Source organism: Zingiber officinale, chromosome 6A, assembly GCF_018446385.1.
Source record: "Zingiber officinale cultivar Zhangliang chromosome 6A, Zo_v1.1, whole genome shotgun sequence".
Classification (NCBI taxonomy): domain Eukaryota; kingdom Viridiplantae; phylum Streptophyta; class Magnoliopsida; order Zingiberales; family Zingiberaceae; genus Zingiber; species Zingiber officinale.
Window position 1 is genome coordinate 3536294 of NC_055997.1, and position 17778 is coordinate 3554071.

Sequence of the window (17778 nt, forward strand, 5' to 3'; positions counted from 1 at the left end):
AAACCTGCTGGATCAATCCACGGATCAATCCAAACCTGCTGGATCAATCGGCTGATCAATCCAGATCTTGGTTTTTGCCCAAAACCAAGTCTAAAGCCCCCTAAACCAACATCTAGTCAACCATGACTTGTTGGTACATAAGACCTAGCATCCGGTCACCCTTGACCAGCTAGGACTCTCTCACCAAGTGTCTGGTCAATCCCTTTGACCCACTTGGACTTTTCTCTTCTTGCCAAATATCCGGTCAATCCCTCTGACCTACTTGGACTTTTCTTCCTCGTGCCAAGTATCCGGTCAATCCCTTTGACCTACTTGGACTCTCACCAGATGTCCGGTCAACCTTGACCCCTCTGGATTTCTCCTGCCTGGCTTCACTAACCAGAACTTTCCCAATTGCCTAACTTCACTCACTAGGTCTTTCACCCGGCTTCACTCACCAGGATTTTCCTTCTGCTTAGCTTCACTCACTAGGACTTCCCAATTGCCTAGCTTCACTCACTAGGTCTTTCACCTGGCTTCACTCACCAGGATTTTCCTCCTGCCTAGCTTCACTCACTAGGACTTCCCAATTGCCTAGCTTCACTCACTAGGTCTTTCACCTGGCTTCACTCACCAGGATTTTCCTCCTGCCTAGCTTCACTCACTAGGACTTCCCAGTCAAGTATCCGGTCATCCTTGACCTACTTGACTCTTCTTCAATCAACCTTGCATTGTCAAACATCGAAACCCAAACCAAGACTCAAGCTTGGTCAACCAGGTCAACCTTGACCTGAGGGATGTTGCACCAACAATCTCCCCCTTTTTGATATTTGACAATACCAACACTATCACTTACAATACCACATGTAAGTTAGGCTAATCCCATAGTCTAAACCTTCTTCATGCCACTAGGTAATGAATACATAAGTTAAGCCCTTCATTCTCCCCCTAAGACGGCAAACTCCCTCTAGGTAATGAAAGTCTAACTTACTCCCTTTCATTCTCCCCCTATTGGCACACATCAAACCATGCCCCATTTTTGGGCACATATCAACAAATTCACTTGTTGAAAACTCTCCCCCTGAAGAGTTGCTCATCGTTGTTCACAACTTCACTCGTTGTGATCAACACGATAATGAAGGTCTCATACCCTTCATTAACCGTAACCCTACATTCTCCCCCAATGTAGGCAAATGCCCATCCTTGAGCATTATCCACTTGAAGCCACTTGAACAATGAGGATATCCACTCCCCATTAAAGTTCAAACGCTCAACCTTGAGCATGTTCTTAACGGAAGGTTGACCACCTTCCAAGGTTCATGAAAAATAGTTTTCATGTCTTTAAAGAGTCCCTCCCCCTAAAGACATGGTGGTAACTTCTGTCATTGCACCAACAATGACTTGGAATCCCCAAAACTTTAGGAAACCCAATTTTAGAAGTTTTGAGGTTCAAATATTCAAAATTTGAAACAAACCTCAACATAAACTTCAACTTAGCCTTCCTTAACCAATCCATCCTTGTTTTCCACACGAAAACACCCTTTTTATGTATACAAATGTATTTTCAGGGGTTTGGAATGGTTACCTAGACTAAAATAGGTTCAAAATGCTGAAAATAAGCTTTCCCAGCCAAAATCAGCATCTTCGATCGATTGGAGTTGGGTTCCAATCGATTGAACCCTGCTGAATCGATCCACCGATCGATTCAGTCTTCTTGGATCGATCGGCTGATCAATCCAGCGAGCTTCTGCTCGCTAGAATTACCTTCTGAATCGATCCACTGATCGATTCAGACACTCCAATCGATCCATGGATCGATCGGAGCTCTGATAGTTGCTGAATTTCAAATTCAGCCAACTTCAGAAACCCCTAGAAAATTCTACAAAAATTCAAAAATCATGAAATTTCGTGTAGACATTATTTAGGGCATACTTTATCATGGAAAAATAGTTTTCTATGAAAATATATCATATCTTCAAAGATTAACACAAGCTTGAAAACTTGCTAAAACTTTAGCGTTTTCTTCAAGTTTGTGTCTAACTATTCAATGGTGATTACTATCAAAAGATAGCCTTCACCAAGGTTTTCCAAAAGTCTTTTAAAATAATTTTCAAAACCAATATCCCATCACATTCCTTGGGCTTAATGCACATGACTTGTACATTAGCTTTCCCAATGATGGGAAAACACATAACTATGTGTTTTGATGAACCTAAAACTCAAAAGAATGCACTAAATCAACATGTTGAGTTTTGTTCATCATCCTAACATCTCACTTGTATCTATTGTGGACAAAACACATACAAGTCATCTTATAGGTCTTTGTGAGATGTAAAATTTGGTTTTGCCCTATTCTAGGGATCATGCATATCTATCTAGGCATTTTAGAGATATTAGACATCCACCCAGGATGTCACTTGTTAATAAGTGTTGTTAAATGACATTTGTCCTTAATTACAAGGAATTAAACTTAATGCATGATTATGCTATGGCATACATCAAAATGAAATAACTTTCAAAAGAAAGATTCCTATAATTACATGATGTATGTATGACATGACATGGTATTTTTGTATTTTCATAATAAGGTATGAGTGCAAAAATAAACATGATGTCATGACATATAATGGGCAAACAATCATGGCAAGATTCAGCATAAATAAAATATACCTAAATTACCTTTCTAAGTATCCTTACCCACTTAGCTAACCCCACTTGTTTTAACTTAAAACGTTAAACCTAGATTGCCCTAAATGCTTCAAAGAAATGCCAAAACCTAAATTGACATTTCTATTTCTCTTGATTAACTTATGCCAATTGAAATTTAGTTTATTCCTCAAATGTTGGCATATTTCGTTCTTCCACAAGAGTAATCATATAAATCAAGGCCCGGATTGCCTTAAAATTTCTAAGAGAATACCAAAATCCCAACTTGGTATTTCTCTAGGTTTTCCCAATTTATGTCACTTAAAATATCATCCAATTTATCAAATTGTGACACATTTTACTCTTCCCAAGAGTAAACATAAATCCACTTCATTTTCAAAGTTAATAATCAACTTGAAAATGCTCCTTGAGTGTCAATTTCTTCAAAGTTGGGTTAACTACCCTTCTTCTTCGAGTTGACACTCTCTAACCCATCTATGGGGTAGAGAAGATGCTCCTAGGAACCCAACACCTATTGGTGCTCCTTGGATGCTCTAGGTATTCACTAGGGATAACTTCCCTAGATACCTTCCCAGTGACCTTGTTTGGTTTCTTGGAAGCCTTGGTCATTTTTTCTAGGTCAACTCTAGGGATAACCTCCCTTGTGACCTTGTTTGTGACTTTCTTAGACTTCTTAAAAGCCTTAGTCACATTTATTGCAAAAATACTCTTAGGGATGACTTCCCTAGTATTCTTGACTTGACCACTATACGTAGGGTTAGTTTCATAACTATACGGAACCCTATGGTACGAAATTTCATCCTTCTTAGCCTTAGGTTTGTATCCCAAACCTCTATGGCCATTGGATGACTTTGATACTCTTAGACCTAGATTTTTACCCTTAGACCCTTGTGTCATATTTGTGATTTTTCTAAGGGAATTTTCTAATTTATCAAGTCTTGACCTCAAGACTTGATTTTCCTTCCATAATCCCTCAACCATAGATTTTTCATTACACCCATGAGCATTTTTGTTTCTAGACTTATAACTATGGTCCTTAGTGTGATTGCCTAGATTTTTATCTATCTTCCTAATCCTAGGTGTGGTAGTCTTAGCATGATAAGCTACATGTTTTTCTTTAATTTTATCATGCCTCCTATTTTCATGGTAAATAGCATTAAAATGATATAAACTTGAATTAGCATGCTTTTTACCATTATGCAAGGGAATAGGCTCAATGAAAGTTACCTTTCTTTTTACCTTAGGGGCTCCCCCTTGAATTGAGCTTCCTCCTTGAGCCTTGACCATCTTCTTCCCCTTGGGGCATTGACTTTGGTAATGTCCCTTTTGATTGCAAGAGAAGCATATAATATGCTCCTTGCTCTTCTTTGTATTGGGGATGGTCTCCTTGGGCTTTACCTTGCCCTTTTGTGCCACTTGGCCCTTCTTCTTGGCCAATTTAGGACACTTGCTCTTGTAGTGCCCATGCTCCCTACATTCAAAGCATATAATATGATTTTTATTATTAATTGAAACATTTATACCTTTGCTTGTAGGGGTGACATCTTTTCCTTTGGATCCGGAGGTAGAGGCTTCCTCTTGATCGGACCTTGATTCTCCTCCATTTGATTTTGCTTGACTTGTGGAGGTGGAAGCTTCTTCATCCTCTTCTTCTCTTGACCCGGATGTGGAGGATTCTTCTTGCTCTTGTTCCGGTGTCAATGAAGATTGCTCCCCCTCAATCCTAGAGGTGGAGACTTCACCTTCTTCTTCATCTTCATCCTCTTGTACATGAAACAAGGAATATACTTCTTCCTTGCTCTTTTGATTGCTCTCCTTTGAGGATGAAGCTTCTTGGACCTCCTCTTCGGAGGTTGAGCATCTCTCAACCTCAGAATCCTCCTCTTCTTGATTTTGATCCATTGAGTCACCCTCTTTGGATTCTCCTTGATTTGGTACAGTGGAGGGGATCTCATGAATCCTTGCCAATTCGCTCCAAAGCTCCTTGGCATCTTCAAACTCTCCAATTTGCTCCAAGATGTTGCTTGGCAATAAATTGACCAAAAGCTTGGTCACTTTGTCATTGGCCTCACATCTTTGGAGTTGCTCTTGGCTCCACTTGCTCCTCTTGAGAACTTTGCCCTTTGAGTTTGTTGGAGTCTTGAAACCTTCCATAAGAGCAAACCATTGCTCAATCTCCATCATAAGAAAATTTTCGATTCTTGATTTCCAAGAATCGAAGCTCGTGGAAGTGTATGGTGGAGCCACTCTCGTGTCGAATCCGAGCCCATCTCGGAATTCCATTGTAGAAGTTGAGCTTTTGAATTTCTTTAACTTTGACAATTTTGCTTCAACTTCTTCACCCTCTAGCTCTTCTTGTTATGCTTGACCCTTCCGGCGATGATTCCGGTGAAGAGCGGCCTCGCTCTGATACCACTTGTTAGGACCAAAAGGTAGCTAGAGGGGGGGTGAATAGCTCTTTGCGTGCTCGTTGCTCGGCGTTGCTTGTTTCTTCAAGGATGTGCAGCAGAAATACAAAGAAACAAATACAAACACGCTAACACTTGGATTTTACTTGGTATCCACCTCCAAGGGAGGTGACTAATCCAAGAATCCACACAACGCACGCACCCTCCACTAATGAAACTCTCCTTTATGGTAACTACCAAGGGCGGAGAAGCCCTACAAGACTCAATACAAGAAGAAGAAAGGGTAGTAAAGAAATACAAGCTTACAAGCTTACAATGAGTGCACAAACCCTAACCCTAGTTTCTTCTTCTTGCTTTGATCCGCCTCTTGACTTGGAAGAGCCTCCAAGAACCTTCAAGAACTGGCGATCTCGAGCTTGAGAAGAGTTGTGGAGGAGCTGGTGAAGATCTGAAATGAATCGGTGAAGAGATGCTGAAGAAATCGCACGCCAACAGCTATAAATGACGCCAACGGTCGAATCCCAATCGATTGGATTGCTCCCAATCGATCGGGGAGGCTTTGGATCGATCCACGGATCGATCCAGAGCGCCTGGATCGAAATGCGGATCGATCCACGGATCGATCCGGCCATCGCGACGGCGTCCCAATCGATCCACTGATCGATTGGGACCTCTGGATCGATCCACGGATCGATCCAGAGGGGTTCTATTCGCTGGGACTCACCGGATCGATCGGCCGATCGATCCAGATCTTCTGGATCGATCCACTGATCGATCCAGATCAGCTGGATCAATCCACGGATCAATCCAAATCTGCTGAATCAATCCACGGATCAATCCAAATCTGCTGGATCAATCGGCTGATCAATCCAGATCTTGGTTTTTGCCCAAAACCAAGTCCAAAGCCCCCTAAACCAACATCTAGTCAACCATGACTTGTTGGTACATAAGACCTAGCATCCGGTCACCCTTGACCAACTAGGACTCTCTCACCAAGTGTCTGGTCAATCCCTTTGACCCACTTGGACTTTTCTCTTCTTGCCAAGTATCCAGTCAATCCCTCTGACCTACTTGGACTTTTCTTCCTCGTGCCAAGTATCCGGTCAATCCCTTTGACCTACTTGGACTCTCACCAGATGTCTGGTCAACCTTGACCCATCTGGATTTCTCTTGCCTGGCTTCACTCACCAGGACTTTCCCAATTGCCTAGCTTCACTCACTAGGTCTTTCACCTGGCTTCACTCACCAGGATTTTCCTCCTGCCTAGCTTCACTCACTAGGACTTCCCAATTGCCTAGCTTCACTCACTAGGTCTTTCACCTGGCTTCGCTCACCAGGATTTTCCTCCTGCCTAGCTTCACTCACTAGGACTTCCCAATTGCCTAGCTTCACTCACTAGGTCTTTCACCTGGCTTCACTCACCAGGATTTTCCTCCTGCCTAGCTTCACTCACTAGGACTTCCCAGTCAAGTATCCGGTCATCCTTGACCTACTTGACTCTTCTTCAATCAACCTTACATTGTCAAACATCGAAACTCAAACCAAGACTCAAGCTTGGTCAACCAGGTCAACCTTGACCTGAGGGATGTTACACCAACAGTCATGAGGAGGAGAGATGTGAGGAGGACATGAGGGATGCTCCAAATCCCCCTCCTGACGCTGTCACTCGTATGTTAGAGGGGATGACATAGTTTTTTGCTCAGTATCCTCAGAATGCTCCCCAAGCTCAGCTGGATGTCTATGAGAGATTCTGTAGGATGGACCCGAAGGACTTTTCGGGCGCCACCGATCCATTCGTTGCTAAAGGGTAGATTCAATCTTTAGAAGTTATCTTCCGATACATGAACATGACTGATGCTGATAGGATCCAATGCAGTATTTTTCTACTGAAGAATGATGCTTCCTTATAGTGGGAAGGAGCTGAAAGAGGAGTGAATCTAAATACATTGACTTGGGAGCAGTTCAAAGGGATCTTTTATGAGAAATATTTTACTACTGATGTCCGATTGAAACTGAAAAGAGAATTTATGAGTCTCCGCCAGGGGGACTTATCTATTGTTGAATTTGTTAAGAAATTTAATATTGTGCTCCTTATTGCTAATGATGCTGATGAGAAACTGAGGCACTTCTTAAATGCCCTCCGACCTACTATGCGCCGGGATATTCTGCTAGGGAAACTAGTTGATTATATGGATGCTATTACTGGAGCCTATAGAGCTGAACAATCCTTGAAAGATATAGCTTGGGAGATACAAAGGAAGAGGGTTCATCCACAACAACAATAACAACAGAACAAAAAGCGTTTTTTAGGGCCATGGAAGGGGCAAGGACAACAGAAGCCTATGGGGCAACCAAAAGCAACTGCCTCAAAGACTGAAAATTATCCACTGTGCAAGGAGTGCAATCGCTACCATCAAGGTAAATGCATGTAGGGCACCTTCAAGTGTTTCAACTGTGGAGGAGATGGGCATAAAGCTAATAACTGCCCAAAGAAGAAGCAACCAACGATAGGATGAGCTTTTGTCATGCATGCCGTGGAGGCAGAGCCAGACATGACATTGATCACGAGCAACCTAGTTGCTTTAACATTTTTATATTGCATTCTTGCATGTCACTACCATCAAGGTAAATGCATGTAGGGCACCTTCAAGTGCTTCAACTGTGGAGGAGATGGGCATAAAGCTAATGAATGCCCAAAGAAGAAGCAGCCAACGATAGGATGAGCTTTTGTCATGCATGTCGTGGAGGCAGAGCCAGACACGACATTGATCACGAGCAACCTAGTTGCTTTAACATTTTTATATTGCATTCTTGCATGGTGAGTGTAATTATTTTTGGGAATATGGAACTTAGTTGATTTGGTTGCATGATCTAAATAGCTTCATTTAGGGTGGAAATTATGCGTTTTGTGAATTTAAAGGATTAAAATATAGATTTTTGTAAGTTGTAGGGCCTAAATCGCATTTTCTAAAAATTTAGAGGCAAATAATATAATTTTTTTTTAGAAATGTAAGGTGTAAAATGATAGAAATTCTTAAACTTATTAAACTAGAATGGTTATGCTAGTATAATTATCGCAGGAAGGATATTTATTTTAAGTGCAACTACTTATGCACTGTTAGATTTAGGAGCTACACACTCGTTTATATCCGTAATGTTTGTCAAGCGACTAAAGATTATACCTGAGGAGATAGATTTAGGTTTTAGAGTTTTTATTCCTTCTGGTGATCAGATGACTTCTATGAAAATAGTGAAGAATTTGGAGCTTTGATTGCAGAATAATGTGGTTCGAGCAGATCTTATCGTCTTGTCGATGCCTGAATTTGACATTATTCTAGGAATGGACTGGTTATCTCATAAAGAAGCTACAATTGATTTTCAACAGAGGTCAGTATCTATCCGACTATCCAGTGGGAAGCCGTTTATTTTTGAGGCGGCTAGGAATTGTCAGAGGCCACACATCATTTCTTGCCTCTATGTCAGGACGCTTATGAGATGAGGCTACCACAGATTTCTAGTCAGTATTGTTTTAGTGCCTGATTCAGTCAGTCAGAAGATAGAAGATGTCGATGTTGTTAAATACTTTCCTAGCATTTTCCCCAAGGTTGTTTCTAGCATTCCGCCCGAGAGAAAGGTGGAATTTTCTATTGAGTTGATGTTGCGTACAGTGCTAATCTCTAAGGCACCGTATCGTCTAGCACCTACAGGAATGAAAGAATTGAAAGATCAGATTCAAGAGCTGCTAGACAAAGGATTTATTCACCCGAATTTTTCTCCGTGGGGTGCACCAGTCCTATTCATGAAGAAAAAGGATGGGAGCATGAGACTTTGCATCGACTATAGAGAGTTGAACAGAGTCACCATGAAGAATAAGTATTCCTTACCTAGAATCGAAGATTTATTTGATCAGTTACAAGGAGCATCATTTTTCTCAAAGATAGATCTTCGATCGGGATACCATTAATTAAGGGTCAAGGAAGTAGATGTTCATAAGATAGCTTTCAGGACTCGATATGGGCATTACGAATTTATGATGATGCCTTTCGGATTGATTAATGACCCAGTGGTCTTCATGGATCTCATGAATCACGTATTTCAACCATATTTGGATCAGTTCATCATTGTGTCATAGATGATATTCTGATTTACTCGAAGAGCAAAGAGGAGCACAGTCAGCACTTGAGAATGGCTTTGCAGACACTGCACGATAAAAAGCTATTTGCCAAGTTTAGCAAGTGCGAGTTTTGGCTCAAGAGAGTGGTGTTCTTAGGCCACATCATTTCTGGAGATGGAGTTGGAGTTGATCCCACCAAAGTTGAGGCAATTAAAGAATGGCCACCTTAAAAGTGTGACCGAGATACGCAGTTTCTTGGGCTTAGTTGGTTATTATAGAAAGTTCATCAAAGGTTTCTCTACTATTGTAGTGCCCTTGACAGCCTTGACGAAAAAGAATGCTAAATTTACTTAGGGAGCTGAATGTCAAGACAATTTTGAGCAATTAAAGCAAGCACTCACTACAGCACCAGTTTTAGCTATGCTAGTGGGGCAAGGAGAGTATGTGTTGCATACAGATGCTTCGAAGCTGGGGTTGGGTGCAGTTCTTATGTAGAATGACAGAGTTATTACTTATGTGTCTAAACAGCTGAAGGTGCATGAGAAGAACTATCTGACTCATGACCCTGAGTTAGCAGTAGTAGTATTCGCTTTGAAGATATGGAGACATTACTTGTATGGTGAGAAGTGCAAAATCTTCACTGATCACAAGAGTCTCAAGTATTTCTTTACACAAAAGAAGCTGAATATGAGACAACGGAGATGGCTAGAGCTTGTCAAAGATTATGACTGCGATATTAGCTACCATCCGGGAAAAGCTAATGTAGTCGCTGATGCCTTGAGCAAAAAAATAGCAGTTATTGCTCAACTGTCAGTACAAAAGCCACTTCAAACTGAGATTCATAGATTTGATCTAGAGGTTTATGCTAGGGGCGATGCTCCTAATCTATCTACACTGGCAGTTCAGTCGACACTGAGAGACAGAATCCGAGCAAGTTAGTCATCAGATGAGCAGTTACAGAAATGGAGACTAAGGGATGAATCTAAGAGCTTGAAGCTATATTCGGTTGAGGATGATATTGTCAAATATTGAGGCCGACATTGGGTTCCTAGTGGTGATTCACTTAGGGACAACATTTTGAAGGAAACTCATAGTACTCCTTATTCTATCCATCCGGGGAGTACGAATATGTATAAGGACTTGTAGTTTTTATATTGGTGGTCAGGTATGAAGCGAGGCATCATACATTTTGCAATTGAATGCTTAACCTGCCAGCAAGTAAAAGTCGAGCATCAAAGGCCAGTTGGAATGCTTAAGTCACTTTCTATTCCTAAGTGGAAATGGGAAAACATTAGATGGATTTCGTAATAGGATTGTCAAAGACAGTGAAGGGCTTCAATGTCATTTGGGTCATAGTGGATCGTCTTACTAAATCAGCGCATTCTCTACCAGTAAAGATGACTTTTTCCATGACTCAGTATGCAGAGCTATATATCCGAGAGATAATTAGATTACATGGGATTCCAGTATCTATAGTTTCGAACAGAGATCTGAGGTTTACATCATATTTCTGAAAGGGTCTGCATTTAGCTATGGGGACTAAATTATTGTTTAGTACAACATTTCATCCTCAGACAGACAATCACTCTGAGAGGGTGATACAAATTTTGGAAGATTTGCTTAAAGCTTGTGTGATCAACTTCCAAGGAAGTTGGGAGCCGAAGCTACCTCTAGTGGAGCTTACCTATAACAACAGTTATCAGTCGTCTATAGGAATGACACCTTATGAGGCACTATATGGAAGAAAATGTCTATCATCTATTCGTTGGGATGAGGTTGGAGAAAGAGCATAACTGGGACCCAAAATTGTCAAGCATGCAACATATTTAGTAGTCAAAATCCGAGACAGGATGAAGACTGGTCAAAGCCACCAGAAGAGCTATGCTAATAAGAGAAGACAAGATCTCGAGTTTGCTATTGGTGACCATTTTTTTGTCAAAATAGCACCTACGAAGGGTGTTATGAGATTTGGCAAGAAAGGAAAACTCAATCCAAGACTTATCGAACCATTCAAGATCCTTGAAAGGGTGGGAACATTGGCATATCGAGTAGCTTTGCCACCTAATCTAGTAGGAGTGCGCAATATGTTCCACATTTTGATGCTTCAGAAGTATATATCGAATCCTTCACATGTACTGAATTACGAGCCACTGTGATTTTCCTATGAGAAGAGACCTACTCAGATTTTGGGCAGACAAGAGAGAAGGCTTTAGAACAAAGTCATCAAGATTGGCAAAGTCAAGTGGTTGAATCACTCGGAGGAAGAAGTTACTTGGGAGACTGAGGCCGACATGAGGAGCCGCTATCCGGAGTTATTCGGTGAGTTCTAATTTCAAGGACGAAATTTTATTTAAGGAGAGAGAAATTGTAAGGTCCAAAATCTATTAACAAAAATTACATGCATGCAATTTAGTTAAATGGTAATTTAATTTAATTTAATGATTTTCAATGCATTATGTCATCTTTTAGGCACGTTTAAATGTTTAATTGAGTAGTTTCATATGATTTCATGATGAGGATTATTTAGGAATATTCAATGCTTGGTCGGGGAAAGGAGGTCGGGGACAGCTGGAATATTTTTATAGGGAATCTTCTAAAACTCATAGAATTAATATTTATTTTCAAGTGGCATCAAATTAACTTTTCATTAATAATTTATTAAAACATGTTTCAAATATTTTGCAGTAAATAGTTGCATGTGAATAGAGTTTGTGTGAATAGTGATTTTGTAAAAAAAAATCATATACGAATTTTTTTTAATTGATTTTGTGGGGCCTAATTACCTAGGATTAGTGGCCTAATCTTGACCTAAATATTTAAAACCAAAAGCCTGTCTTCCAAGCATTATTTTTTTTCCCCACAAAACTTCACGTCAAAAACTTAGGGTTATGAGTCCAGTGGCAACAATGAGGTTGCTTCTTCATATCAGAGGATTTTTGATCAAGTTTCAAGGATAAATTGAAACCAAGTCATTTTCCATCCCTCCGACAATGTTCTCACGTGTCTAGATTCGAATTTTAGTGCATGAATCACACAAAGGCATGTTCAAACCTTCATTTTTCTCATCATTTAAGCCATATATATGTGATCTGATTTATTGCATGGAAAATCAATAGCATGATGTTTATTTCCATTTTTACTGATTTATGCATGAAAACTTGCTGTTTTTTATATGTAACCCACGGTTTTGATGTTGCAAGGGGTTGCTAGTCTAGGAAGGGTATGGATATGATTTGAGGGCTATCTAAGAGTCCTAGATGGTGTTCAAGCAGGTCTGGTATATGAGAAGAGCCGATCAAATATTGAAGATCTTGCATGGTTTGGCGTTCGGATTAGAGGCTCTTGGGCGCAAATATTTGTGCAGCCATGTCGGTTGCGTCCAGAGGGTATGAAAGACTCGTGTCGGGGTCCTAAGAGGGTCCTGTGTAATCTGATTCATGGGTGAGGGTCAGAGAAAGGCTAGTGTTGTGCCCAAAAGATGTCCACATATCTCCACAATGACATGATATTGTTCACTTTGTGCCTAAGCCCTCATAGCTTTGCTCTTGGACTATACCCAAAAGGCCTCATGCGAGTATTCGGCCACCTTGACCTGCTCCAGGCCTCCCGCAAGCATCTGGTCACCCTGACCTACTTGTTTCCGCACAAGTATCCAAAGGATGTCCACATATCTCCATAATGGCATAATATTGTCCACTTTGGGCCTAGGCCCTCATGGCTTTGTTCTTGGGCTCTACCCAAAAGGTCTCATGCCAATGAAGATATCTTGCATCCTTTTAACCCCATGATATTTATTAAATCTTTCCAATGTGGGACTTTGATTGAACCCCAACAGCTAGCTAGGGTGCGATCACCATGTAGCGCATCGTTTTGGATGTTCCATGCACGCCCTTGTGCATGGTTGTGTGTCTGGTTCGCAACGTGGGTTCAGGTGAGTCCAGAGGAGTCTTAGGAGGTTGCGTCATGGTCTAGTGTGGGCTAGCTGTGGCTGGGTTTTGGTAGGGATCAAGTTTAGAAGGTGGCCAGTGGATATATTTAGGGCTGTAAACAAGCCGAGTCGAGCCGAGCTTTGGGGTGTTCAAGCTTGTTTGATAAGATAACCGAGCCGAGCCGAGCTGAGCTTAAAATGAACCAAGCTTTTGAAATGAGTGTTCAAGCTTGGCTTGGTTTATTTTTTATGAGCTTGAGCTTGTTTGAAGCTTGGCTTGAGCTTGGTTCGTTTAGATGTTATCAAGCTCTCAATTCAAGCTTGGCTTGAGCTTGGTTTGAGCTTGGTTCGTTTAGATATTATCAAGCTCTCAATTCAAGCTTGGCTTGAGCTTGGTTTGAGCTTGGCTTGAGCTTGGTTTGAGCTTGGTTCGTTTATATGTTATCAAGCTCTTAATTCAAGCTTGTTTGATTGTTTGAAACTTTTAATTGTTTGATGGTTATTAAGATTGATAATTTAAATTTATTTATTTTATTTTATTATTTATTTAGCATATTGAAAAGAATTTTATTAATAATATTGTTCGTGAACATTGTTCACACGTTGTTCACGAACATTGTTCACGAACGTTGTTCACGAACATTAACGAGCTGAACACATATGTGTTCAAGCTTGTTTGTTTAGCTTAACGAGCTGTTCAAACTTGTTTGTTTAATTAATCTAATGTATATTGAACGAACATAAACAAACTCTTACCAAGCCGAACACCAAACTTGTTCACGAACACTTGATTCATTTACAGCCCTAGATATATTAGTGGCCATGGCATTTTTCTGGGGCAGGGAATATTTCGGAGTTTAAATGGAGTTGGTAGGATCTGAATTATGCCCCATATAGTTTAGATAGGTTTTAATAAGGCACAATTCGAGTTTGGGAAAATTTGGTGAAGGTTCTGAGTCGATACGGGTTAAAACCAGGACTCCGATTCAGGTTTTAAAATGAATTACGAAATTTAGTCTAGAGGCTCAGGTTTATATATATCAAAATAATATTTAGAAGTTTATTTTAAAGTTGTATGATGGATTTGGATAGGCTCTAGTCAAAGTGTTAGAGTTAAAGGGCCAAATTGTAAAGTTAGGTGTTCAAGGCCAAATTTGTCATTTTATGCCTAAAAAAATTTAAAAATCTCGGTAGTGTCCCGAGTAATCATAAGTATGATAAAATTATTTATTTTAGATGATTATGGAATTTAATGATATATGATATCATTACAATGTATGTTTGGTTTTAAGAAAAATGATATATATATATATATATATATATATATATATATATATATATATATATATAGATATATATATATATATATACCCCATAGTAGGTCCAGACCTTTAATATAAACTAGTGTGATCGTACACACGCGTTGCGTGTGTAATATAATAATATATAAATTATTTGGGTCTTTGAAAATTTGAATTATTTGGATTTTCTAGTGTCACGTTAAAGAATCCCAGCAATAAACTATTGTAATGGGCTTCTCTATGCAAAAAATTATTTTAATTTAATATTATACTTATCTTAATAAAAGAAATTAAGAAAAGTATATTTTTTAACATCGTCGGCCTAAAATATTTATAAAAGCTTCTTTGATCATAGTGTTGTCAATTCTAAGATGTGGGACTAAAGAGAACTATATTTTTTATATAAAACAACCAAAGAAAATTACTAATAAACCTTGAAATTATTTTTAGTGTGAATAGAAAAAAGGACAGTAATGTAAATTCATTTTAGGCTTCACCAAATTTAGTTAGTAAAGGGAAGAGATTTTTAATAAAATAGTAAGATTATGAGGCAAGTGTCTCGGGCCCCCAAATTTTAGGGGCACCAAAATTTTAAAATATATATATATATATATATATCTCGAGGAATATGACATCTTGCGCTACGTTCACAGGTGCAGGATATGAGCTTTAATTTTTTTTCCTTTTTAATTATTTTTAAAAAATTTGAATTAAAAAAATAATTAAAATATTTTTTTAAGATTTTATTTTAGGGTTGAGGTTTTTCTATTGGGTTATAATTTGTAAGTTATTTTTATTTTTAAGATTTTAACTCTAGGGTTTAGGCTTTCCAATTGGGTTATAATATTTTGTAAAAAGAAAAATAAAAAATAAAATAAATTTAAGTATTTACATAGCATTGTAATGTGTTTAGAGGATGTATTCATGGCTTAGGGATATATAAAAGAAAATATTGATTTTTTTAATTCAAAATCTAAAAAAAATAATAGATTTTGTCTGTTATTATTTTTAAAAAAAATTTTGAATTAAAAAAATTAATTAAAATATTCTTTTAAAATTTTATTTTAGGGTTCATGTTTCCCAATTGGGTTATAATTTTTAAGCTATTTTTTTAAAAGATTTTACCTCTAGGGTTTAGACTTTCTAGTTGGATTATAGTATTTAGTAAAAAAAAATTGAAAATGAAATAAATTTAAATATTTATGGGGTATTGTAATATGTTTAGGGGATATATTTATGTATTATGGATTTATCTAAAGAAGTATTAATTTTTTTAATTCAAATTTAACAAAAATAATTTAAAAAAAAATCTGATATGCTGCGGCACAACATATCAACACTAATATACGAATATGAATTAAAAAAAAACATTGTGGCCCCTATTGTTGTTTTAATTTTATTTTTTTTCCTTGCCCTAAACGTTGTTGCTTCTCCTCTCCGCATACTATATCATGTTCGCCCCGTGGCCAAACGGCAGAAGTGCTGCAAGCCGCCTCCGCCGTTTTGCCATCAGCTCTACCTCTGCGGCTTACGTCACTGCTCCTGTTCCCATCGGCGACTCAACGACGGCTGATTCACCTTCCGCTCACCTTGACGGCTTGGCCTCCCCTGTAGTTTGCGCCAATCAAATTTAAAGATTCCAGTGGTGCGATCTGAGTTGCAGTTACTTAATCGCTCTCACTGTTCTTGATCATCTCCTCTCCTGCTTCTTAAGATCGGTGAGTTGTGTAACTTGTGTCCTTGCTGAATCTTGTGCTATGCTTGGAAGTAAATTTCTCAGAGCCCTAAAATTTTTTGTTTTGTTCATTTCAAGGTTTCTTTTTAATTTTCCTTTTTGGTGCTGCTATTGGAAAAGGAAGACAGGTTGTTTGCTGCCAAAAAGTAAGAAAAATAGCAAATATAAATACTATTCATAAATGATTTGATTTGCAAGTTATTTGATGAAAATTACTATCTTCATCACTTAAATTAACAATTTTCATAATCAATATATAAGCATTGAACTTTCAACTTTCAGTGGCATCTTGTTTGTTTTTCTACGTTTCCAACTTAACAATATATGTGAAATCTTGCATCTCGACTCTAGTGGTTCTGATACATTGTGCATCCAGTTTTTATCTTCAATGTCTCTTTTACCATGACTTTTATAAATTAGGGCTTGAGATTAGAGAGTATGTGCAGATTTTAAAGACAATGGAAGGGAAAGAGGAAGATACAATAGTATGTTCTATTTATGTTCTCTTGAGATGACATTTTACTTCTCTAGTTCTCTGAATCTACTATCAATTCTTCTTTTTATTTTGCTTCTTTACTGGTTGAATGGGGGTGCTCGAAGAATATGATTAGTCCACCATAGTTTTTAATATTAGATAAAAAATTTGAGTATGATTTAGCAGGGTGATATTTACACATATTATGATTTGGTGAATTTTTTATGCATTTAAATATTGGAACTATTTTAATCTATGAACTGTTGTTGAAGATTAATATTTAGGCTTTTAGCAAACATGTTTCCTATAAGAAAACAATTGTCTGGAGCAGAAAAAAGGAAGAAAAAACAAAAGGAAGAAGCTTTAATTCAAGGTCAAGTATGAAGTCTTAATAAGTACTTCACTAACAACCAAAAAGTAGAGCAAACAGAAGTAGTTGAACAACTGAATCAGGATGACACTGATAATAAGTTGAATGATCAGAAACATAGTGAATTGAATGAACTTCAAAATGAAAACCAAAAATAATATGGAAATGATAAAGTTGAAGTCAATATGCCTGAAAATAACAGTGATGAAGATATAAATCAAGAGATCGTGTTTCCTTTAAATGTTGATGATCCAGGAAATTGGGACAAAATGCAAAATATTAGGGATTTTCTAGTTGAAAGAGGTCCTAGAAAAGATGATGATATTTTGTTTCCTCTTGATAACACCGGCAGGCACTTCAATCCATCACATTATAAGAGGCAATTGCCAAATGGTGAGAAAAGTGATAGAAGATGGCTAGTATATTTTATTTCTATGGACAAGATCTTTTGTTTCTGTTGCAAGTTATTCAAGACTCAAAGAACCACAATGAAACTTAGTCATCTAGCTGACGAAGGATACAAAGATTGGAAGAATATCAGTCGATATCTCAGTCTTCATGAAACTAGTAAAGATCATATTGATTGCATGACTAGTTGGATTGAATTAGAAAGAAGACTTCGAAAGAAAAAGACAATTGATGAAAATATACAAGTAGTAATTAACAAGAAGAGAGAACATTGGAAACAAGTATTGAAGAGAATAATTGCAGTTGTGCAAAGAATTGCGAAGAATAACTTGCCACTTTGGGGAGATAATGAGAAGCTTTATGTTGAGAATAATGGAATCTTTTTGCAGCTAA

The 17778-nt window shown here is 38.3% G+C and overlaps 1 protein-coding gene across 1 annotated transcript; it reads left to right on the top strand.

Moving 5' to 3' along the window:
- Positions 1 to 7081: 7081 nt before the first annotated feature.
- LOC121993786 lies at positions 7082 to 9398 on the top strand. The gene is made up of 5 exons (XM_042548097.1): positions 7082 to 7318; positions 7365 to 7472; positions 8332 to 8441; positions 8565 to 8927; positions 9119 to 9398. Exons 1-5 carry the CDS (start codon positions 7082 to 7084, stop codon positions 9396 to 9398), a joined length of 1098 nt encoding a protein of 365 aa, XP_042404031.1.
- Positions 9399 to 17778: the final 8380 nt, after the last annotated feature.

Bases quoted from the DNA above. Each gene is read 5' to 3' on its own strand.
- LOC121993786 (XM_042548097.1), top strand. From the start codon at position 7,082: ATGAGTCTCCGCCAGGGGGACTTATCTATTGTTGAATTTGTTAAGAAA. The intron at 7,319-7,364 runs GTTCATCCACAA...AGCGTTTTTTAG, and splicing joins GGGAGATACAAAGGAAGAGG to GGCCATGGAAGGGGCAAGGA. The intron at 7,473-8,331 runs GTAAATGCATGT...CTTTGATTGCAG, and splicing joins GTGCAATCGCTACCATCAAG to AATAATGTGGTTCGAGCAGA.